Consider the following 24,920-nt stretch of genomic DNA (forward strand, 5'->3'; position numbering starts at 1 on the left):
TGTATGTGATTTGTTTCGTTTCTTTATTGAGCAAAATGTAAATACCAGTGACTAGAAGAAAGTTTTTTTATGTTTTCTAGTACAATTTCTATGTGATTTTATAATAAGATACAGGAAAAGTTAGATGTCTTTTTTTATTCAGATAACCACAATTGTGAAATGAAACAAAACGAATCACCAGATTAAGGCAAATTATTACTTTTAAGGAATGAATTCGAATATTAACAAATGGATTGTTAAACAATTTTAATGTTGTTATTTAAGTGTTCATGCTTTATTTGTTTGTAAAGACTATTTACAAATCACGCGGCCACTTTTTTGGGAGATAAATCCCATCACCTTCTTAATCTGTCCAAGTGATTTATGAATAGGCCTATCGCATACTCTCCAATATAAAAAGATCTAATGAATGATTAGGTAAGGTTGAGACTCGTTTACAATAGGAACAAAACGAGCCATAAAGACTCAATTTTTAAAGAAAATTAGAAACAAGAGTCAGTTATGATTTGTTTCTTCCTTACTGTCTCATCTTCATAAAATAGTTTTCATTTTGAAATTTAAATCTGGAGTTTTTTTTTAAAGGTTAAATAAACCAAATTTCCAATTTGTGCTTTTTGGGTGTTTTTGAAACCGCCTTGAGTCAGGGGTATTAAAAACCACCCAAAAAGCAAAAACTGAAAATTTTGTTCATTTGACCTTTAAAAAAAACTCCAGTAATTATGCTTTCAGGGCTAATGTTAACATAATCTGATCGATTTTTCAAGTTTCATTTTAATATTTAATTTTGTTTTTGATTTCTCTGAATTTTATTTATATTTTTGCAAAAGATATCTCAGTTTTGTTTGCCATACAAAAACAGAACACATGTTTTTGTAGACATTGTACAGTTGCTAAATTTAAAAAAATTCCGATAAGATCATTGTACTTGAACTAAATATAAAAAACTCAAAAATATCCCTTTTAAGCAGCCGTAATAGAATAGAGTACACACATTCAGATAGTTCTACAGCTAGAATGAAATAATAATCTTGTTACTAAATAAACTGCACAATATTTATCTTCAAGCTGGAAAGTTAATTATTGTTTTTGTTGGCAAAAAAACGTATCTGTATCTTTTGTGCTCCAGTGATGTTTTTAAGGCACTTTTCAAATTCAATTTGATCGAAAACTAAAAAAAAAACAAAAAAGTTAGCATGTGTTTTAAGATAATGCAAGGGCTTATTTGGTACAAGAAAAAAAAACAAATAATTACTATATTTAACATATTAACAATAATCATTGAATGAAATGCTATGCAAAACTGATATTAATTTCAAAACATGATTGATTACCATAAGTAAACAGCATCGATGCTGATCAAATCATCATTGGTGATGATGACCATAAGTGCAATGCAAAGAAAGTATGACAAAGGTGTTCAATACGGAATCTGGGGATGAAAAAAGGAATGCATGTCAGTCACGACTTTTGGTGGAAATTGCTCATATTTCCAACCTTCTGCGCACAGATTTGTAAACTACTATTTACATCTGTCGAACTTAAATTCATTTTTCCGAATAGCTTGTACACTCAGTAAGTTGGAAACGTGACCAATAACATGTATTGTACAAATCCAACAAAAGATGTTGATTGTGGTAAAATGTATTTGTTCTTCTTCTTACGTTCACTGGTAAATAGTTATTTACAGAAAAACAGCAACTGTACGTTTCGATAAATATTTTTTTCCTTTATTTTCATCGAGTGCATTATCATTCACTTAGTTAAATTCAGCATATTCACTTACGTAATTTATTAGCATAACATGTGGTTTTGGTCGTTCTATAATATATTTTTCTATTTTTCCGTATCGCCAGACGCAACACCGATTGTTAAAAGCTAGACTCAGGTCATAAGATTATTGAACTGAAATTGTATTAATAATGTATGTTACAGCAAGGTACCGAAAATAGTGATCATTCATTCAAAATTGTGTCAGAGTTGGATACATGGAAATTCCCTTTAAATCTTTTTATTTGTGCTTCATTGAATTAATCGTACTAGGTATAACAAGTTGTGTTTTTTCTTGATTTTTGTAATGAACGTCAACTCAATGCAATTCATATTGCGTAGAACTGCTATTTCTCAACAAAAATGTAATCAAAATAGTGTAGTAACAACAAGACTCATGATTTGCCACATTAACTAAGTGGTTTCTCGTCTTTTTGATAAGTTCTCTATATTTTGTGTTGATGTGTGTAAGTATGCATTTACTTTGTTGAGTATGTTACGCATAGAAAATATTGCGTTTTCAGTATTCCATTTTTCGTATTTTCATTCCACTTTTTATAATAATAATAATGATTTCTAAACCTATTTTCTCGATAGACATGAACAATTCACGTACATACATATTTATTTTTTGTCTCCTTTTCTTTTTCTTGATTGATAGAATTGAAAAAATGATACAAGTGTGTTCAAGTTGGAGAAATTTATTTGATAAGTTTTGCTCACAAAGAGTTTTAAGGAAAGAGATTAAAGTTTTGTTGTTGAAATTTATTCGTTTAATCATTTCAAATTTGGCGTAGGGGTGCATTTTGTAGCGATAGATTAAGGTGCAAAATCGACGAATATTTTGTTTGGTTTTCTGACGACATTTCAAAACAGATAACGTGGAGAAATGCGAAGGTGAAAATTAAAATGCAGCTTTTTATGAAGTTTTCATTTTTTGCAATACTGTTTGTTTTCTTTTTAGTTGAGTTATGTTTAAATGGTTCCTAAAAATAATGTTCTGCCTTAAGGTTCATAGTAATAAGAAGTCTCGATTTAAGGATCGTGTATCTTATTTTACAGTGTGCTGCTAAATTATTGTCTATATTATTTTGAATCATTTTCGAACGAAGTTTGCATTGACGCCATTGCAGGCAACATTTGCGATTATTTATAGTGATGAAAAGTGAAAATAAATTTGTGCTATTTCTACTAACTGCAAATTAAGCCTGCATCAGCATGGATTCTAGCTGACAAGTTGATTTTTACATAGTTAAAGTATTTTTTATTGTCAAAATTAAGAAAATATAATACCGTATAAGATGAAAATGTGGAATGCTGGCTACACCAACTTATTTCTTGCGTTCCATTTGCTGGATATTGATAAAACCAAATATGTCATTTTTATTCAAAATACCCAACAAAAATACTTTATTTTTCCAAAATAATGTTGTTTTGCTCAAAACAGTGAAGTTCTTCAAAAATCGAAAAGATTATTAGTTTGAAAAGAAAAATACATATTCAACTAACTAATAGCTTGTGAACATGATATATTAATAAGATTCTTTCAACAGCAATGAATGGTTTTCTCGCACAAAAAAAAAAAAAACAATTCTCGTAATCGTGAATAAAGTTCACGAATGTGAGAACCACGAAGGAATTTGTTCATAAGTATGGTGCATTTGCACTATAAACGTGAATATATTTCTTCGTGGTTCTCGCATTCGTGAATTTAATTCACGATTTCGAGAATTGATTTTTTTCCGTGCGACTTGTTTCCTCATATGTTCGAGCTCAGCGATATCCTTAGATATATATCACCTTTAAAGTACATTATCTAATATTTAACTTAATTTATTCAATATGGCAGCATTGTTTGTATTAGTTTGTCTCTGTAACAGTTTACTCGCAAACATGGCGCACTTTGTCAATTTATTTTGTCAGATGTTCTATTGCTTGTGAACGATTTGCAAACCTTCGCATTATCCAATCAATGTTGTTAGGAAAAATATTTGATTTGTTTTCCTTGAAAACCCATACTGTTGCAATGCGAATGTGCCAGATGCCCAAGCCATCATCATACGCTTCTGAAGAACTGTATTCGAAAATGACCTTCCTGTTTCCAACAGCTCCATTCCAAAAGAATAACAAACCAGTGGATTTTTAATAACACGATGCTTAGAAGAAACTTTTCAGGAAACCGGCTGGTCCAGCATCTTGGGGTTGTGCCTGTGCTGTTTTGAGTTTTGCTTGAGCATTTTTTAAAGCTCTGAAATAAAATAATAATGGTTATAAACTGTAGAGCAGTTTACCTTATCGTAAAGCTTACTGTTGAAGGTCCATAATAGTCTTTTCCTTCTGATTTTGTTCCTCTTGGGTCATTTGTACAAGTTGCAGCAATCGTTCTGTTTCGGCAGCCGATCGTTGAGCGTCCTCTTTAGCTTCATTGAAGTCTTTTGTAATCCTGAGGTGGTAATTAACATTTAGTAAAAACATAGAAATTTCTTCTTTTTAATTAACTTACTTATCTAGCTGTTGCTGCGTTTCTGTTAACTGTTTGTTCAATTCGCCTGCTGCTGCTGCAGTGCCACCAGCCTAAAAAAGAATTATTTACATCAAATTAACCGTTTAAAAATAACATACACAATACCTTTTGAAGTGACTTTTCCAGCTGGTCCATTTGTTCTTTTCGTTTTTTTAACTGCTTGTCAAACTCGACTAGATTTTTTTCTTTCTCCTCCAGCTCTTTCCGCTTATTTTCGATAACCTTTCGTTGGTCCTCGAATGTCTTACGTTCACTTTCAAGCAGTCGAGTGGCGTCCTCGATTTGTTTCATTTGTGCTTCGAGTTGCTTTCGATCATGTTCGGAAATACCTGCTTGCTGGGCTGCTTTCTGGTTTGCTGCTTGAGTTGCATGCTGAAGTTCCTGTTGCAACACTTGAATTTGTTGTTCCATTTGCTGCAGTTTTTGGTGTTGTTGTTGTGCTTTCTTTGCCGCATCCTGGGCTTCCAACTTTTGAAAAATGAAAAGCAATGAATTATGAGATAAGTGATAACACTTGTGTGCCTGTGTGGATTAATTATAACGTGCACTGGACTAATATTCCAGAGGTGATTGGTTCAAATCCCCAAGCATACGCAACAAATTTTAAGTAAATAAGCGGAACAGCATTTGAAAAAGACCCTCTCCGATCCTACTCAAATTTGGCAGGGCTGTTGATACTTTCAAAATATTCAAGAATCCTGAATTTCGTCCAAATGCATTTTGGTTCCTCCCCCAAAAATTAGCGATTTATTAGCGGATTCCCTATTTTCAAACGGCGATAGCTCAGGAACCACAAATCTTATAAGGTCGGTTTTAAGCTCTGTTTTGAAGGAAATTGGACGTAGAGTCCATTTCCGAGCACCCTTTAAAATTTGTCTTAAGGATTATGCAAGAGCAAAATGTGCTATCATATCATACCAATTTAAGGTATTGTTTTGATATTGCAAAATTGCAGAATTTGTCAATGGTCGAACACCACATTTTGGTATTATTTTGGTATTACAGTGTTTTATCAAATTCCTCTGAAACTATGAGAAAATTTTGACCAATTTTGACAAAATAATTAATTTTGCGCTAAAATGTATCTCTAAGCGAATGATTTCATTGAAAACCGGAAATTTCAAACTTGATTTTAAACATTTTTGATATACCCCCTAAAGAAATTATCTGAAATTGTGGAAAATTTTCTAAGTCAGGATGGCACATTTTGGTATTATTTTGGTATTGAAAGGTTTCATCAAATTCCTCTGAAACTATGGGAAAATTTTATATTTCCACTAAGATTTTTTTTTTAAACGTTGAAATTTTTCTAAGTTGGGATAAGCAAATACTTCGAAAAACGAGTTAATCGACTGATTATTAAATTTTGGTGAATTTCAATCTAGTTTCATTTTAATAACACTTATTTTTCAATCTTGTTATTTTTTGGAATCTTCAAGAACTTCAAGCACAGGCCGTTCATCAATGACAAATGCTTTCGATGTGATGAAGAATATCACTAAGAACAACATGGAATCATCAGGTGAGTAGATTTGGCTGTTGCATATGGATCATTTCCGTTTTTTCACTAACTGCAACTGTTGCACTAAAAATGGTATGAAAATACCAAATTTTGGTATTTCTTGTGCAAATACCAGCGACCAAAATGTGCTCTTGGTTGCCCAGTAATAGATGGTAAAATACCATGAAATCATACCAAAATCATGTATGTGGAAGACCACAGGAATACCAAAATCAGATTTTCCAAGGGCGCGGGAATACCTAAAAATCAAACCATGGCAGTACCAAGTTCTGGTATTCAAGCAATGTTCCAAAATCCAGAAGACCTCAACTTGGTATTGAAATGGTTTTATTTTGAGATATTATTTTACCCTTGGAATAACATGGTTTGGTATTGTTGTGCCCTTCCACATACTAGACTTTGGTATGATTTCATGGTATTTTACCATCTATTACTGGGCAACCAAGGGCACATTTTGGTCCCTGTTATTTGCCCAAGTAATACCAAAATTTGGTATTCCCGTGTTATTTACCCCTGCTCGGGGAGTGTGCACGATCATTTTGATGATAAATTGGTCTATGTCATATGTCTATGTCTTATGTTAAATTGGCAGGAGAATGCGATGGTGAGGTCAAATTAAAAAAAAAATAGTGCTGTTTTGAGATACGTCATTTAAAGTTTTCAATTGCGCAATACAGGTAAAAACACACCTTAATCTAAATTTTCGTCACGGAAATGGATTCTACGTCCAATTTCCTTCAATATTGAGCTTAAGACCGATCTTCTAAGATTTATGGTTCCTAGGCTATCGCCTTTTGAAAATAGGGGTTTCGCTAATAAATCGCCAAAAAGTTGATTTTTGGGGAAGGTACGAAAATTGAGGGGGGGAGGGGGTCCGATTTGGACGAAATTCGTGATTCTTACATGTTTTAAAAGTATCAACAGCCCTGCCAACTTTGAGCAGGATCGTAGAGGGTGATTTCCAAATTTGTATTTTTTCGTGCATACTTCAGGTGGAATGACCCACATACGATGAGTTTTATAGAACAAACCTCAGATAAAAATTTGGCAAGTCTGATAATTGGCATCAAAACTTTATTGTTAAAAAAAATCTTTCGCAGTTATTTGAAAACCGTGAAAATCTTATTTTCGATGCTTGATTTGGCATGGCAATACGGTTTTTCTTGAACATTTGTTAACTATACATTGATGATAAACATACCTGACTCTTCTCAAGCTCCTGAACCAGCAACTCGAGCTGGTTTTGGAACTGATCCCGCTGCGTGACGGCGTTTTTGAGCTCTTCTTGTATTTTGTCCATTTCTTTAGGATTAATTTGCGGCTGTTGTGGTTGGGGTGGTTGTTGTGGTGGCTGCTGTTGTGTCATTTGCTTCTGCATATTAGTCATTTGCAGTAATTGTTGTTTTAGCTGCTGCTCCATTACCTGTAATATTTAAAAGTGTTTGAAAGATCGTTTATGCATTGATGCTATTCGATTGATAAATTACCTGCATTCGCTTTTGCAGTTCAATTGCTGCCTTCTCGGCTTGATCGGCACGGTTCTTTTCTTGCTCAACGACCTTACGCCACTGCTCAAGTTCACTGTCTCCTCGAGCTCCAGTTTCTTGTAGCATTTGCTTCAACCGTGTGATCTCTTTTTTGTAGTTTTGTATTTCTTGGGAATTGTTTTGAGGTTGACCGTGAGCGCCTTGTGGAGAATTCTTCAGCCGTCTGTTTTCCTCGCATTGTCGTTGAAGTTCAAGTTCAGCGGCGTTCAGTTCTTGCTGGAAGCTCATCAGCATATCTTGACTCTTTTCTAGTTGCATTACTAGTTGGTCTCGCTCGGCCATCAGTTGCTTGTTGTCCGCTTCTATCTTCAGAACGTTTTGATCAATATTATTACAAGCTGCATGCTGCTGATGATGTTTTTCGTAAATCTTGGTTGATTGTCGAAGAGTTTCTTTTTCAGCTTCGGATTTTTCCAGTCTCTCAAGCACTCGAGTGAGCTCCGCAGACATGCGTTCAAATTCGATTCTAGTAGCTTCGTAAGCTTCTTGTTGTTTAGCCAAATGTAGTTGCGCTTTCTCAAGTTCTTTGGCAAGTCTACCGGCCTCCATTTCGGTAGCATCTCGGCTTTGAAGAGCCTTCTCTAGTCGATCCCGTAGTCTATCTATTTCGTTTTTGTCGCCCATGCCAACTGAAGCCGCGGCGAGTGCTCCAGGGCTGACTGCAGAGCCTGGGTTCTGCCGGAGTCGTTCCATCTCTTTCAAAAGCTTCTCATGCTTATCACGAATTTTCTCGTACTCGATATGTGCACGTTCCGCGTCGGTGCGTTGTTTGTCTTGGCTGGCAATAAGCTTTTGTACTTCTTGCCGTGCTAAATCTAGCTGTAGTGTTGCTTCATGCAGCTTAAGCTCCATAGTTTGACATTCGTTTTCGCGTAATTCGAATTTTTGTTTAAACTTCTCTAGAGTTTCCTCTTCGTACTGTGACTTGCTGCGGAAATTTTCCAATTCCATCATCATTTTGTCATACTTTTCTCGAAGTCGGTCGTTTTCCTCTTTCAAACGACGCGATTCTCTGGAAAATGATTCATTCTCTTGCAAGCGTCGCATTTCCGCAGCTGTTTTCTCATAACGTTCACGCATTTTTTCAATCTCTAAACTATACCGTGCTGCCTCTTCTTGAGCTGCGTCCAGCGAAGCGGTCTGCTTAGTATAGCTGTTGTGGGCCCGATCCAACTCGTATGTAAGTCTCTCGACTTCTGCTTGGATGTTTTCTTTCTCTGCTTGAGCTCTCCGTAAGTCGGCTTGCGTTTTATCAAGTCTTTCACGGATAAGATCGACATCTTCTTTTGCCTTATCTTCCAGTTCCTTGGAGCGTCCAAGCTGCATTGCTGCTCGGTCGCATGCTTCCTGCAAGCGAGTGGTTTCTTCTTGCAGTTTCCGCAGATCCTCTTTGGCTTTTGCGGCGGCAAGTGCTGAACGTTCTGCTTCAACCTCCAATCGATTACGGTCAGCTTCCGCTGTATCGCATCTGGACTGCAGCCGGTAAATTTCATTCTGTGATCGGTCATACTTTTCCAACATCTTTTCAAATTCTTTGTTTGAATTGTCTTTCTCATCAATAAGTTTTTGACTGGCATACAGTGCCTTGTCTAGTTTTTCCTTCAGTATATCAATCTCTGTGACTGCGTCATCTCGTTCCATTTGTAGCTTCTGGTGTATTTGATGTGCTTTTTCCCAACGTTCTTTGACAACCTCCAGCTCTGTTTGAATAGCATCACGTTCACGTTGATATTTGAGTGCACTACTTTGGGTTCCCTCTGCTTTCTCTTTTAGCTTTTCTAATTCATCTCCCAAAATATCTCTCTCCTTCTGCAGACGACTCAACGCAGTTTGTAGTTTATCTGCCTTATCGCGATAACGCTCCAGATCCATTTGCACAGCTTCCCTCTCTTTCTGTACTCGGGAGGACTGGCCAAGCTGCTTATCGAGCTGTGATTGAATATTTTCAAACTCATAGTTGATCTTCTCTTTCTCAAGTTGAAGCTGCAAACCGTGAATAAAATGTTTAATGATGAGCAATGCGAATTACCAGCTAAAGCGTCTTTCATACCCTTCTGACTTCACCCACACTTTTGTCGAGTTTTTCTTGCAAGTGATCAACTTCGTTTTGAGCTTTGTCCAGAGCATTTTGAATTTTCTCTTGCTGGAGCTGTGATTTGCCCAATGTCGCTTGAGATCTTTCTAATTCCTCACGTATCTTGTCCAGCTCTGCATACGCCTAGAATTATGGAGGATGGTGATTACAATTCTAATAAAAAATCGGCAAGAGTAACCAGAGTGTGAAACAATAAAGAGAAGAGAATGGGGATCTTTGTAATGATCATTAAAGTATCCTATGCGGATGATTCGTGGTTCAATCGTAGGTACGCAAATATTCTAGATGATAATCAAAAGGTTTTTAACCATTTGGATGCTACAGATGTAAAGAAGAAGGTAGATCATAATCGGTTACTGATTGAAGAGTAGGAAGGCTTAAAGCAGATGCTATATGTTATGATATTACATTTTCTGTTACAATATATCATATAAAATGCTTGAGGCAGGAAAAGATAGACATTGTTACTTTTATAATCTAAAGCTTAGAGTATACTTTTTGGAATGGTTTTGATTAGATTAATGCTTAATATGTATTTACACATTAAAACCCCTTACAGATAGCGTTGTTTACCAGATACCAGATACTATATGCTAGATATGTGGGTAAACAGTTTGTATATCACAACACAGTCACATGATGAAGATGATCAAACAGTACAATATCGATTGCTTCACTTCTACCGTACATCACTCGGTGCAGTATCAAGGATAGTTATACTTCCACCTACCTTTCCGTTTTTGAGAGTCAGGAATAAAACTTTTTATTCGTGGAAAAAATATACTCCAAAAAATAAGTGTGTTGGCTTTTTTATATAAACAATTACTGATGTACACATCAAATCATTATTAAAGCGTTTTTGTTTTAAGTTCCCAAAACGGTTGAAAATGAATCAAACACGCAAGATTAAGACTTTCAAGATCCCCATACTCTAAAATTCTTTGTGGTCATTGTCATCCTGTACTGTATGATAAGATAACCATCCTTATTGCGACACCTTCCATTAAACAATAAAGGCTCCTAAATAGTTACAAATCAGGCTAATGCTCGCGAATCATGACAATGAGAAGAATGTACTAATTTTATGTTTGGTTGAGTTTATCAGTTTAAAAGTAACCACAATGTGTGATAAGGATGGTTATATTGTGAAAAAAAAGGTATTGCAGTGTCAGTTTTCTACGGTTGAGAGTAAAACTCGTTGATGCGTACATGTAAAGTGTTGATCTATTGTTTTGACATGTGGTAGTAAACATTTACCTTATCCCTTTCACTAACAATTCGTTGTATTCCAGTTTGACTTCTTTCCATTTCTTGCTTTATGCTTTCCTGTTCACCTTGTGCGTTCTCAAGTTTAGCTTTGAGTCTATAAACTTCGCCTTGACTCTTTTCTAACTTCTCTTGCAAGGCTGCGGCTTCGCCTCTTGCTCGTTCGGCATCAGACTAAATTATAAGTAAGAAAATAAAACGACTATTAACATAAAAAGTATTACATTTTAGGTGAGCAATAAGTAACAACTGAGATAAAAAAAAGTAAGAGGAGGTTGAAACGGCACGGCATTTTAATTTGTTTTTGCGTAATAGAAAGGGAAAGAGGAAACCCATAGAAAAAAATAATAATAAATTGAATTATGAAACAAAACTAGAGGAAATGCTATGAAAACGCATTAACGTAATGGTAAACAGTTGAAGATAGTTTCTCTATATATTGCACTAAAATGTATTTTTTGTTGTTTTGGTACAAAAGCTGTAACTGTGCGAGCGCTTAGAATTATCCTTGGGATTGTTTTACGTGTGTAGATTGTATTTGAAAGATTTTCACTTTACTGAGAAGAAGAAAATGTTTTAACCGTGACACGTACTGTGCATAAAAAACTAAAATTTCCAAATGTTAGTTGAATTTATAATACAATACGAATGGTAACAAACTGCTAGGAAAATTGTTAAACAGAAGAAATATATTAAACTCGAAAATTTAACGTGAAATTCAAAGATTATTATTGGCTTGTGAATGAGAAATGAGAGGCTTGAAAACTGAATGTAAATATAAGAAGTAGCATTCTCATAGTTTAAATTTCTACTCACAAAATTGTCTACTGTCTGTTCCTATAAAATGTTTGTGAATGTGTTATCAGTTTATAGTTGTCTTGATTTGTTGGTTTATTGCACTAGCAAATAATTCTACCATGATTTTTTTTAAATTTTGCTTTTTTTTAATGTGTATGTGTAACGAATACGCGAATGCAAGAAATAAGTTGATGTGGTGTTGTCTACTGCTAACGGATGGTTTTCATTTTTATGTGATTAAAGCATAATATATTGGAAAGCCATTGTATGTCACTTAGAAAACTAATAATCCAAATTTTCTGCAATGAGAATTGATAATTTTAAATTGTCTTCATTCGTTTATGTTATTCACAAATGTTTCGTTGTTCAAGATTTGCAGAAAAATATATTAGGAAGTATCACTGTACTCAGAAAAAATAATTGCGACTTCAAATGTTACAATCATTGAACTTTAATAACAAAATGTTTAATCCAGTTTTCGAATGCACTGATTAGCTGAATTTCAAATTGATTTATTTTCATAACATCATCAACGAGATGACATGTCACGAAATACGAAACTTCAAACGAAACATTTTGATTTAACGATTAAAAAACATTATGTTTGTTCCCGATTATGGAAACTTTCTTTAATGTTATGCCATATGTTCATTTTAAGCATATTCTACGTCACACTAGTGTACAAATAGACATATACACGCCTTATGCGAACATCAACTATGCACGGTACTAACTATGATTAGATATATCGATTGGGGACAACGAATGTGAATGCTATGCTACAAATTTGGGTTTACTGCCAATTACAACACAAACAGATCGAGACAAAAAGATGTGTATCAGCGATTTTGAAGGACTTTTTTGTTTGATGATAGTACAGATTTTCCTACGACTATGAAACTCTTATTGAATCAAATTTCAAGGAGATATTTACAAATCCGAAGCTTGTGTGGTTCTTAGAAGCATTCAGAAACAAAACATTGCTTCCCTCAAAACAAGAAACATTTCATAATCGTGTGAAAACTGCATTGTAAGCAAGCGCAACAAAGGATAACCAAGGTATTTTCGTAGACGTGTTTACCCAAAAATGCCTAGATAATGATTTTATGGTTGGAAACAATAATTGTTAGTTGGTTCATAGTGAGGATAATGCAGAAGATAGAGAAAACTTAAATTATAGTTAAAGGAATAAATAAAGTTGCATATATTGAATGATCAAATAATGTGGGTTGATTGCATAGAAATAGATGATCTTACTTGTGTGACTCTTAACTCAGCCTGAGTTCGACGCAGTTCAGCTGATGTTTTGTCCGCTCGTTCCTGTGCTCGATCCAGTTCTTGTGAAGTACTCAGCGTTGATCGTCCGAAAGTCGTCTGAAATATTTTATTTTTTTATAAAATTAGACAAAACTTTGTTTGATAATACCAACATTTGGTACATGTACCTGAGATCGTTCCAGATCTGCTCGAAGTCTTTCATTTTCAAGTTCAAGACGAGAAATTCTTTGCTTGGCATTTTCCCAGTCACTGCCACTACGGCCAACATCAGTAGCGGCTTTATCCAGCTCAGCTTTGGACTTTCCAAGTTCGCTTTGTGAACACTCGAGTTTTGATTCAAGGCGATCTTTTTCGTTCAATGCACGATGAAGACGAGAGGTTAGCTTTTCGACTTCGCTGTCCAAAGTGTGCAGTTTCATCTTATATTCAGCCAGTTCACGTTCATGAAGTTCCCTTTCTTCTTTTTTCTCGCCCTCAGCTCTGTCTCGTTGGTCACGAAGTTGCTGCATTTGTTTTTCTTTGTCTCCAATGGCTTCCTCCAAGCTAGAAAGGGCTCCTTCCGAACTGCAGTGATGAGCCTGCATCGCACTCAGGCGAGCCCTGGCCATATCCACTTGATTATCTTTTTCTTTGAGTAGATCTTCCAAATTTTCAATCTGTAAAATTTAACGTTATTACATTAGTGTTTAGTACAACAGCGTGCCGTTACCTTTCTTTGAAGAACATTAATTTTTCTATCCTTAATATCCATGTGCTCTTTCAGTTCAGTTAACTCCGTTTGAACACGATTTTTGTCCTGCACCGACTGCATCGCACTCTGCGTCTTTTTTTCAATCATGCGATTTTTCTCCTCCAATCGATTTCGTAATTCTTCCACCTGAAAAAATAAATAATATAAATGTATAAGTTTTATTGTTTTCAGTAAGTCGACCTACTAACACTGGGAGGAAACTGATTTGTTTTTAGTTGCAAGTAAATGTTTTAGAACCGTGCAAAAAAAAAAAAATAATAATGGTTAGATTGTTTTCGCATTTTTCGAAAATTCCTTAGGATCTCCACGATAGATAATGAAAAGCACATTTTTTAAAATAAAAAAAAAATGTTTGATTTGTTGAGAAATTTAAAGTAGAGAGACTTTGCAGAAACCAGAAATTCATGTATGTACCCGATTCCTTGGAAGAGTAAAAGTTTTGGGATCGGTGTAAAAAGTAAGTAAATCTTTTCTAGTTCCTAAGGGGAACACCCTTGAAGAGTATCGGGGCTGGAATTTACAAAGCGGTTTCAGTGGCAGTTTTATTTTTAACTTAATGTTAACAAGTTAAGGTTAATGTTAACATTCCATAAGGCGCCTACCTAAGGTGTCGTGATAAGGTCCAGTTTGAGACGATACACTACCTTCCGTTTACTAAGCAATCGATTCCAGAAGGGAAAAGATCACCAGTTGTGTTGGTCCGAGCCGGGATTTGAACCCCGATCAACCGCTTACGAAGCGGAAGCGTATCGGTGTAGTCATTCCAAAATGTCTTGACCATTTTTTGTTATGTAGACAGAGAGGTTATGTGGATTTCAAGCTTTGATCAGTTTTATGAAATCATGAAGCTTTCTTAAATGCTCAACCCCTAGATAATGTGTAAAATCAGATAGTATTGGAACTCTTTAACATTAGATTAAGGATTATCTTCTCTTTTTTTGCAAACTAGCTTGCCGTTTGGAGTTGAACCACCATCCAGCTATTTGCCATTCATTAACTGTCATTTATCTAGATGCACAGAGTTTGAATCCCAAGCATGAGTTCAATTTATTGTGAATTCTAGCATCACAAAAAACAATTTTAGGTGGAATGAAACACGTGGAATGGGATTTTGCTTGTATGCTCGTATTCATAACACTGATTTACAAAAAATTACAAAAATGAATGTGAGGCTCAACTTAACGCGAAGCATGAACTTTGAGGTCCCCAGAAACACGTGCACTTTGAATTTTTCAAAAATATTTAGATAGGGCCGAATGGTTTTTCGATAAAGTTTGTTTGGAAAATTAGGGCGGTTCGTCGCTTTTACATACAACTAAAAATTGCATGCAATATGTAAGAGAACCAAACATCACTGATTCTCCATAAACATTTTGGGGAAAAACCATTCGGCCATGTCTAAATATTTTTGAAAAATTCAAAGTGCACGTGTTTTGGGGGATCCCAATGTTTATGCTTCCCCTCGAGATAAGCCTGCGTAGAAATTTTGTTGGTCGGTGTAATTTTTTTTTTTAATTTATATTTATTCAAATTTCTTTTCCATGTACATTCATTCAGTTAAAATATTATTGAGTGTCCAATCACAAACGATGACGTTTCACCTCAATTTTAAATACTAGCAACTTTCATTTATTCATGAAATATTGTAGCTTTCGCTATTCAGTGATTTCAAATGTAGGAGGTCCTACATGTACAAAAGGGAAAAGGGATACCTTAAAACTAACTTATAAACTATATAAAGAGCGGATCAATGCAGCTGAAGACTGCAATGATTTTTGTCGAAATGCATCAATTATCTTATTGGACATAACATCCAAAGTGTCAACTTCGGCTAATTGATGAAGTTCACTGGTGCTGAACCAGGGAGGAAGTTTCAGAATCATTTTCAGAATTTTGTTCTGAATCCTCTGAAGTTTTTTCTTCCTGGTTAAGCAACAGCTTGTCCAGATCGGCACAGCATAAAGCATGGCAGGTCTGAAAATTTGTTTATAAATTAACAGTTTATTCTTGAGACAAAGTCTAGAATTCCTGTTTATAAGTGGATACAAACATTTAATATATTTGTTACATTTAACCTGGATACTTTCAATGTGATCCTTGTAAGTAAGGTTTTTGTCAAAACCAAGTCCAAGATATTTCACTTGATCCTCCCACTTTAAATTTACCTCATTCATCTTTATAATGTGATGACTTTTTGGTTTAAGAAAATCAGCCCTTGGTTTGTGAGGGAAAATAATAAGTTGAGTTTTTGCAGCATTTGGAGTAATTTTCCATTCTTTCAAATAAGAATTGAAAATATCCAAGCTTTTTTGTAATCTTCTTGTGATGACACGAAGGCTTCTACCTTTGGCGGAGATGCTTGTGTCATCAGCAAAAAGTGATTTCTGACATCCTGGGGGCAAATCAGGCAAGTCAGAAGTAAAAATATTGTATAAAATTGGACCCAAAATGCTTCCTTGAGGGACGCCAGCACGTACAGGTAGTTGATCAGATTTGCTATTCTGATAACATACCTGCAGAGTACGATCCGTCAAATAATTTTGAATAATTTTCACGATATAAATCGGAAAATTAAACCTTTTCAATTTCGCAATCAAACCTTTATGCCAAACACTGTCAAATGCTTTTTCTATGTCTAGAAGAGCAGCGCCAGTAGAATAGCCCTCAGATTTGTTGCTTCGAATTAAATTTGAAACTCTCAACAACTGATGAGTAGTTGAATGCCCAAGGCGAAATCCAAACTGCTCATCAGCGAAAATTGAATTTTCATTAATGTGCGTCTTCATTCTATTAAGAATTATTCTTTCGAATAATTTACTAATAGATGAAAGCAAACTAATGGGCCGATAGCTTGAGGCTTCAGCAAGATTTTTATCCGGTTTCAAAATCGGAATTACTTTGGCATTTTTCCAACTACTGGGAAAATATGCCAAATCAAAACATTTGTTGAAAATTTTGACCAAGCAACTTAAAGTTGCTTCTGGTAATTTTTTAATTAAAATGTAAAAAATGCCATCCTCACCAGGGGCTTTCATATTTTTAAATTTTTTGATAATAGATTTTATTTCATTCAGATTCGTATTAAAAACTTCATCTGATGAAAATTCTTGTTCAACAATATTCTGAAATTCTATTGAAATTTGATTTTCAATAGGACTCAAAACATTCAAGTTGAAATTATGAGCACTCTCAAACTGCTGAGCAAGTTTTTGAGCTTTTTCCCCATTAGTTAATAGAATATTATCACCATCTTTTAAAGAAGGGATGGGTTTTTGAGGTTTCTTAAGAACCTTTGAAAGTTACCAAAAAGGTTTGGAATAAGGTTTAATTTGTTCGACATCTCTTGCGAACTTTTCATTTCGCAGGAGAGTGAATCTGTGGTCAATAACCTTTTGCAAATCTTTTTGAATTCGCTTCAGTGCAGGATCACGAGAACGTTGATACTGTCTTCGGCGAACATTTTTCAGACGAATCAGAAGCTGAAGATCGTCATCAATAATGGGAGAATCAAATTTGACTTGGACTTTAGGAATAGCAATATTCCTAGCATCCAAAATTGCATTAGTTAAAGATTCCAAGGCTGAATCAATATCAGCTTTGGTTTTTAAAACAAAATCATGATTTAAATTATTCTCAATATGATGCTGATACCTGTCCCAATTAGCTTTGTGGTAATTAAACACAGAACTATTGGGTCTGGTAACTGCTTCATGAGAAAGTGAAAAAGTTACTGGAAGATGATCAGAATCAAAATCAGCATGAGTCACTAAAGGACCACAATACTGACTTTGATTTGTCAACACCAAATCAATTGTTGATGGATTTCTAACAGAAGAAAAGCAAGTTGGCCCATTCGGGTATAAAACCGAATAAAGACCAGAAGTGCAATCTCTGAACAGAATTTCACCATTGGAATTTACTTTTGAATTATTCCAAGATTGGTGTTTGGCATTAAAATCACCGATGATCAAAAATCGAGATCTATGCCGAGTAAGTTTATTCAAATCCCCTTTGAAATAATTTTTATTTTCCCCAGTGCATTGGAATGGCAAATATGCAGCTGCAATCATAATTTTCCCAAAAGAAGTTTCAAGTTCAATGCCCAAACTTTCAATAACTTTTAACTTAAAGTCACGTAACGTGCTATAAGTCATACTACGGTGGATAACTATTGCAACTCCACCGCCATTTCGATTCATTCGGTTATTAGTTATAACTTTATAATCTGGATCACTTTTCAAATAAGTGCCAGTTTTTATAAATGTTTCGGTTATAACAGCAACATGCACGTTATGAACTCGTAAAAAGTTGAAAAATTCATTTTCTTTCGCTTTTAAAGAGCGAGCATTAAAATTCATAATATTGATGGAATTACTTAGATCCATGATTAAACCTCAGGGTAAGAACAACATCATTCGCAAATTTTAATCCAATCTGGATTGCTTCCATCATGGATGTAGCATTACTCATTGTTTGAATCAAACCAAACAGTGAGTTTTGCAAAAAAGTCATTTTTTCAAACGTAACATCGCCGAGATCAGAAGATCCCAAAGCGTTGCCAGCAGAAAAATTGTCAAATGAGATTTGAGGTACCTGCCCAATTTCAGAAAGATTGGTAGAGGATTTAAAATTCGTGGATGAACCCGAAACGACGTTAGCATAAGAAATGCCATTGTTGTTACCTAACTTTTCCACGGTAGGGGTATTTCTAGAATTGTTCGAGTGAGACAGCACGAACGTTTGATTTAAAGATGCAGGTACAACCTGACTTTGAGAAAATTTCGGTTTGGATTTCGGCTGATGCTTAGCACGAGAATCCAAAACCTTTTTTCTGATGGGGCAATCCCAGAAATTTGATTTGTGATTTCCACCACAATTTGCACATTTAAATTGGGTGACTTCTTTCACGGGACAATTGTCCTTGTCGTGAGAAGAATCCCCGCAAACCATGCATTTTGGAACCATGGCGCAATGATCAGTACCGTGACCGAATGCCTGGCAACGCCGGCACTGGGTCAGATTCTGGCCATTACCGCCATGTTTCTTAAAATGCTCCCACTTTACCCGTACATGGAACAAAAACTGAACTTTGTCCAAAAGTTTCAAATTGTTGATTTCATTTCTGTTGAAATGAATCAGATAAAATTGTGAAGTCAAACCAAAGCGAGAAATATTCCCGTTTGATTTTTTCTTCATCGGTATTACTTGGGATGGGGCAAAGCCAAGCAACACCTTAAGTTCGTTTTTGATCTCATCCACCGACAAGTCGTTGGAGAGACCTTTCAAGACCGCCTTGAATGGCCGAGCACTCTTGGTCTCATACGTGTAGAAATTGTGTTTGTGGTTTTTCAAATAACCAACAAAAGTTTGGTGATCTTGTAAAGATTCCGTCAACAAGCGACATTCTCCTCTTCGACCAAGCTGGAACGAAACCTTCAAATTGCAAGTTTCCTTGCAATTCTTCAGTTGCGTTCGAAAGCTGGCCAAATCGGAGACGGAAGTCACAACAATTGGCGGAGCCTTTACTCGTTTCTCGACGGCAGAAGGCTCAGTACGAGGAGAAGGTTCCTTGTCATCAGTTTCGGATAAAACACCGAAACTGTTTGTCAATGGAATTGGAGGATTGACCTAACATTCAGAATCAGAATCAGACCTCAGAAGAGGCTGTTTTCTTTTTCTGTTTCCGTTAGCCGGTTTAGCGTTCAAACGCTTCACCGACGTAACGACCAAATCTTCAGAAGATTTGCGTTTACCTTTGTTTTGACGCATTTTGCAAGCAAAGTTCTCTTAAAAAGATGGCTTCGTTTGTAAAATACAACAAAATTTCAGGCGGAGTTAGTCTTGAAAAGACTGTTTAGAATTTTGGAAAATAACTCAGGTAGTCTTTAAAAAGACTGTGAATTTTGTTTTGAAATAACTCTGAGCTTAGGTAGTAAAAAATACCGCAGCTCTAGTGTCCGTTCACCACGAAGGTTCGCATTATTGGTCGGTGTAATCAATCGGGCTCATGCTATGTGTATCATTAAGATTTTGTCCATAAAAAGAATCCAAAATAATGGGATTTGAGCCAGTTTGAGTTTTTCTTTAACAAAATTGAAGCAAACCCAATTTATACTGAAACAATTTATACTGACACCCTCATTATAAAGAGCTCACACTTACTATCAAATGCTTGGTTTGCTAGTAAGTATGAGTTCCGTGTAAAAAGTGACAGTTTGTTACTGTTTAGTTTGACTTTGTCAAACCAATGGGGTACAAACTCAAGAGCGTCCCACGAAAAAGTGACCAACAGGCAGAGATGGTATTTCCTCGTTTCCTCGCCGATGGCGAGGGCTTTTAGATATCGTCCCTCGCTCAAATCGTCAAATTTTCAGCGTTCTCCCAAAACTGCATCAAGAGAGCGAAGCGAAAACGACGCCGATGAAATAGCGAGCAATGAACAAACCGATTCGTAAGACGAAAAAAAAACTCTCACACAGCCAGTCTCCTCGCTCAAAAAGCAAGAGAAAGAGCCATCGTTAAATTCTTTCGCCCGTAAGCCATGTAGAAATGAGTTCATTTGTTTGCGTGAGCTCTAGTGTATGCATACAGCATTTCCGTGTGCGTGTCTCTCCGGTTGGAACGATAGTTCCATCGGAGCCAGCGATAGGGTATTTCTCGTCGATGTGATGGGCTTTCGATATTCGCGATAGCAAGACGACCATCACTTGGCTGCGAAAGAGAAGAGAAATTTCAAGAGACGAGGAACGCACCGAAATATGCATCAATGATAGTGCGATGGTGATGGTTTACCTACCCTGCCAATAGGGGTTGAGTGTTTTTTTAGAACAAATAAAAGTATTGCAGAGAAAGTAAAACAAATTCTAAAAAAAACTATGCTTTAAGGTTTGATTCAATCCCAACATTAACTTAAAATTAGTGATAAAATGTTTAAAAATAACATTTATAACGTACCAAAGATCAAATTAATTGCAATTCAAGGAGAATTAATTTATTTTAGATATATAAATGATAACATGCGAATAAGTTTTTAAGTTGAAATCTAATCTAGTTGAAATGATTGTTATTTGACTTGTTCTTGAACTAAATTGAAATTGTTTTTATGACACAGAAAGCAGTTTTTCGGATGTATAAGAAAATCAAAACCTTGGTGATCTCAGAATTCTACAAATCTATCACACACTTAGAGTTTCTATGCAAGTCAATTGAAGAAATGTACAAAAGAAAATAGATAATGCAAGGGTTTTGCTCAAAATCACAGAATGCAGTTGGGTGAAAGACAAAAGTATCACATACCATTTTACGTTCCAGTAACTAATTTAAGAATTGGGAAGATGGTTAGTCACGAATGTGTCGTTGTGTTGCCCGTTAAGGTAGAACGAAAAGAAATCGCAATTTATTGCATGTATTTGATATTAGTTTTTTTTTTCTCTACAGCTATTAATTGTGTAGTTTGTGCATTATGGCTTTTGTCTTCTGAAGTGTTTGCTGTTGTTTGACATGTGTTTATAAATGTTTATCAAAAGCATTTAAAAAAAAAATGATTTGTCTATCGTGGTTACTAATAAGCAGTTGCTCAGTACTGTAAACACGAATAATGTTGTAAAAGGGACGTTGTTACATTTTTCACAATGTGCTTTAGTGAGCTTGAAAAGTAGTGAACCATCTGTGATTTTCAAAGCATGGTGAGTTTTGTTTTAAATTTATTCAAATTATAATAACTCAATTAACTCAAAGAATGCAAAAAAAAAAACAAACAAAAACATATCTATGACAAATACATATGAAATCAATAATGAAATAATTTTAATATTCAACACAAACTGAAACTAAAAAGGAATAAACAAACAAAATTGAACATAGAGTAGAGCGGGGCATAAGTGCGCACCTTATGACAATAATTCTGTCACCGATGAGCATAACACATTTCGGATTCAGATTTACCAAAAGGCAACCATATCACTTGGGCGTCATCCATAAAGTACGTACACTCTTGGGGGGGGGGGGGGAGGGGGGGGGAATTGCCGTACGTGTGACAAGATGTGACGAAGGGGGGAGGGGGTGTGTTTGCGAGACAGTGACGTCACGCAAGGTTTTTTTATGATTGCAGAATATTAATTCGAAATGTATACAATTAAATTAAATCCTCTTTTCTAAAATTGTTTGCTTACTATTATTTAGAAGTATCACATTTATTTGATTATATGATCACATTTTTTTATTCAGCTAAAACTTCAATATTTTGCAAATTCTTGCTCGATAAAAATAATTGCTTTGAAAGCAGGATGTTCATAAGAAAACTGCTATAAAAGGTTTAAACTTATTAGATACAAAGCTGCGAAAAACAGTTTTCAAGATTTTTCAATATTTGAATGTTATACCAGGTCTTCTAATTTTTAAAAGATTAAAAACTCTTTTTTATATTGCAATGTTAATTCTAAAAAATGAATAATAAGAATATTATATTTTTTCAAATATTGAAATTGGCAATACTACTAAAATTGTGAGAATTTTTGCCGATTTTAGCGCGACATACTTTATGGATGACGCTTTGCCTCTAGATAATGAAGTGCGCACCTTTGTACCATATGTAAAGCAAAAGTGCAATTTTCTCCATACAAAATTGTTAAAAAATAATACTGCACACTTTCCCCCGAACATTAATTTAAAAAAAATAAGTTTAAAAATGGTTGGTGCGCACCTTTGCTCCATTAGGGTGTAATAACAAAATCAATTTTCAAGCACATCAATTTTTCAGTTTCTTTTGGGGTCAACAACAGAAAACAAAACGCGCAATATGGGATTTGACAGCGCGTATCTGCCGAAGTGTGGCACACAGTTTGAGGCTGATTTTCCTTTTAAGCAGTTCGGACAATACTTTACATTGATTTTCCAAAATAACGTTTTCTGAGAATTTCCCCCTACCCGGAAAAAATCAAAACTGCGCAGTAAACAAGTGTGCATGATTGATGTTATATTACCAAAATGTATGTGTAAAAATGTAATCACATAGAATTGTTTTTTTTTAAGTTGAAATTTTGCAAATGTTTGACGCATTTATCTTTTAACTTTTTTTACTATTTACAGTTGAGTACATGCTTCACAAACATAAAGTTTTTTGATATTACTTTGTTTAGCCTCTGTGTCAATTTTAAACTGAATTAAGCCGTATCGCATGCCAAGCGAGATTTGGAAACATTTTCCCATATTCTGGACACCTGTGTGTGAATATAATGTGTGTTGAAGTTTGGCAATAATATTTATGAATTGATTGTTACTTTGTGAAATGGTATACGAAACGCTTGAAACAAAAAAAAAATAAATCAATAAAATTGTCTTTAGTTTTGGTAATGTTACATGGATGTTTAATTTGTTTTGCTATCAAATTTAAAAAATATTTAAAGCAAATAGGTAACTCAAAAGTAAAAAGCATAAAAAAATCATCTACGAGTGGCAAATCTAATAATAATTCTTGTAAATATTATAAACCGTTATCGATATCATTAGTTTTGGTTAACTCATATCTCGGTTGAGTTGAAATAGCCATTGCTTTTCATTTTCTGAAAAAAATCCAAACTCATCCGAGAAATGCAATATTTTTCACACAATTCGAATACAATGACTAAGTAAACATATTACTTACATCAGCTTGAAGCATATTGTAGTGCTCCTCCTTAGCGCATAATGATTCTTTCAGCACAGAAATATGGCGTTGATAGTCCTAGAAATCATACAGTTATAATATTATATGTAAGTTTTTTTTCTTCAACCATAACAAGTTACCATCAACTGGGTCGAAGCAGGACGCATAGGCGAAAACTGCCTTAGGCATGCTGTATAAGTGCATCGATTTCAAAAGTTCTTTTAAACTACTGTCCCTAATTAATTTGCAGTCCCGATTCTCCCCAAATGACGGTATTTTAAGAAATGCGAGTTATTTCGTTATTTGAACAAAAGATCAATAATAATGTTCTGTTTTACAACTATTTAGCAAATGTGATGCATGTAATTGATTTTATTTATTGTATCAATAATAAATTAAATACTGAAGTACATGATCAACGTCGATTTCAATATTTTGTTGTATAATTGTGTATTACCTGGTGTTGTTCCTCCAGTGTTTTCATTTTAGCCGCCATTGCCATTATCTCTTGATCGCGACGCTGAATTTCAAGTCTAAACTCGTCCAGCTTAAAACAGAGAAAATGCATATATAATCGTTTGATGTGAATAGAAGAAACCATTAAATGAAGATATTGTGAGAAAATAAAAAGTCATATTTGAAGCTGATTTTAACATGATCTACTTTACCACATACTTAATCTAATCAGATACAATACTTTTAAGCGATTCGTGATTATTACGTAAAGCATGAGAAGAGCACAAATTAAGCATAAATTTGAGAAGATCATCTGCAACACTGTACAGTACATAGGATTGAGCAGTAAGCATTTCATTTAAGTTCTATTCTGCGCTTGTTATTGAAGACCTGATAATGAATGTGTGCATACAAATTTGTGTTTTCGAATATTTATTACTAATATTCATTACGCCTTATTGAGCGGTCGATTCTTGTTTTCTTTATGTGATATCATCGAACTTTCCTTCTTTCTCTAATCTTATGGTATAGAGTATCGATTGTTTACTATTCCTGTGTTAAACCAGTTCGAAAGTCTCACATTTTATAGGTACTATCAATGTGGCTATCACTATTTTTGGCTTCATTCAAAATTGCTTTTTGATAACATATTAAAACTCGTCTAGACCCATACTTAACAGCTTAGCAACTCTGCATAAAATCAACAATGTTTCAGTAACAATATTAAATGAATAAGTAGTACTTAATTTACTCTATGTTTAAAAACTGAACACCTTTAGGTATCATTTTGAGTACGTTTCTAAACCTATTTTATTTCAAACAGTTTATAGAAGCCAACTGATTCCTAATCTCGACTTAAGTATTTGGTGTTTTGGTCAATGATTGACTTATGGAATTGGCGCCGACAGCTTAAAATGAAGTGAATGTCCTGTAGTATTTTTATACTTTAGTCAACCTTTTTTTGCGAAAGACCTTGTTCATCGGTACGTTTTTTTTGGTGTATTTTGGTATGCATGTTCTCTCGGTAAATTTCTATGGGCTATCTAGTTTTTGACATGCTAGCTTTGAGTATTGTTTTTCATTTCACTTGCATGATTCCTTTAATACTGTCGTTGCATCAAATAACACTAGAACAAATATCACCTCTTTGTTACATTAGTAAAAAATACTACTTAAAGGTATACTTACTAATACTATCTATATCTGTTACAATACACTAGACAGTATATGAATATATCTAATACTTTCACTCTGCTGTTACTTGTATATATGA

General features: G+C 34.8%; 1 protein-coding gene across 9 annotated transcripts in view; it reads right to left on the reverse strand.

Moving 5' to 3' along the window:
• Nucleotides 1-3,517: 3,517 nt before the first annotated feature.
• Nucleotides 3,518-24,920, reverse strand: part of LOC120429891 (myosin-10) — a 36,758-nt gene continuing 15,355 nt past the window's right edge. For 2 of the 9 annotated variants that reach the window (XM_052708587.1, XM_039594984.2), the window contains exons 8-22: nt 23,649-23,738; nt 23,192-23,269; nt 20,845-20,862; nt 13,507-13,674; nt 12,950-13,453; nt 12,777-12,893; nt 11,538-11,558; nt 10,713-10,895; nt 9,411-9,578; nt 7,301-9,343; nt 7,015-7,236; nt 4,397-4,759; nt 4,271-4,341; nt 4,076-4,210; nt 3,518-4,015 (exon numbers count right to left, since the gene is read on the reverse strand). In XM_052708587.1, coding sequence (XP_052564547.1) covers nt 3,925-4,015; nt 4,076-4,210; nt 4,271-4,341; nt 4,397-4,759; nt 7,015-7,236; nt 7,301-9,343; nt 9,411-9,578; nt 10,713-10,895; nt 11,538-11,558; nt 12,777-12,893; nt 12,950-13,453; nt 13,507-13,674; nt 20,845-20,862; nt 23,192-23,269; nt 23,649-23,738 — 4,272 coding nt within the window. In that variant the 3' untranslated portion in view covers nt 3,518-3,924. The remainder of the gene's footprint in view (nt 4,016-4,075; nt 4,211-4,270; nt 4,342-4,396; nt 4,760-7,014; nt 7,237-7,300; nt 9,344-9,410; nt 9,579-10,712; nt 10,896-11,537; nt 11,559-12,776; nt 12,894-12,949; nt 13,454-13,506; nt 13,675-20,844; nt 20,863-23,191; nt 23,270-23,648; nt 23,739-24,920) is intronic. The other 7 variants (XM_052708588.1, XM_052708589.1, XM_052708590.1 and 4 more) reach the window with 7 other exon arrangements.

The sequence above is a fragment of the Culex pipiens genome, chromosome 2 (assembly GCF_016801865.2).
Source record: "Culex pipiens pallens isolate TS chromosome 2, TS_CPP_V2, whole genome shotgun sequence".
NCBI lineage: Eukaryota > Metazoa > Arthropoda > Insecta > Diptera > Culicidae > Culex > Culex pipiens.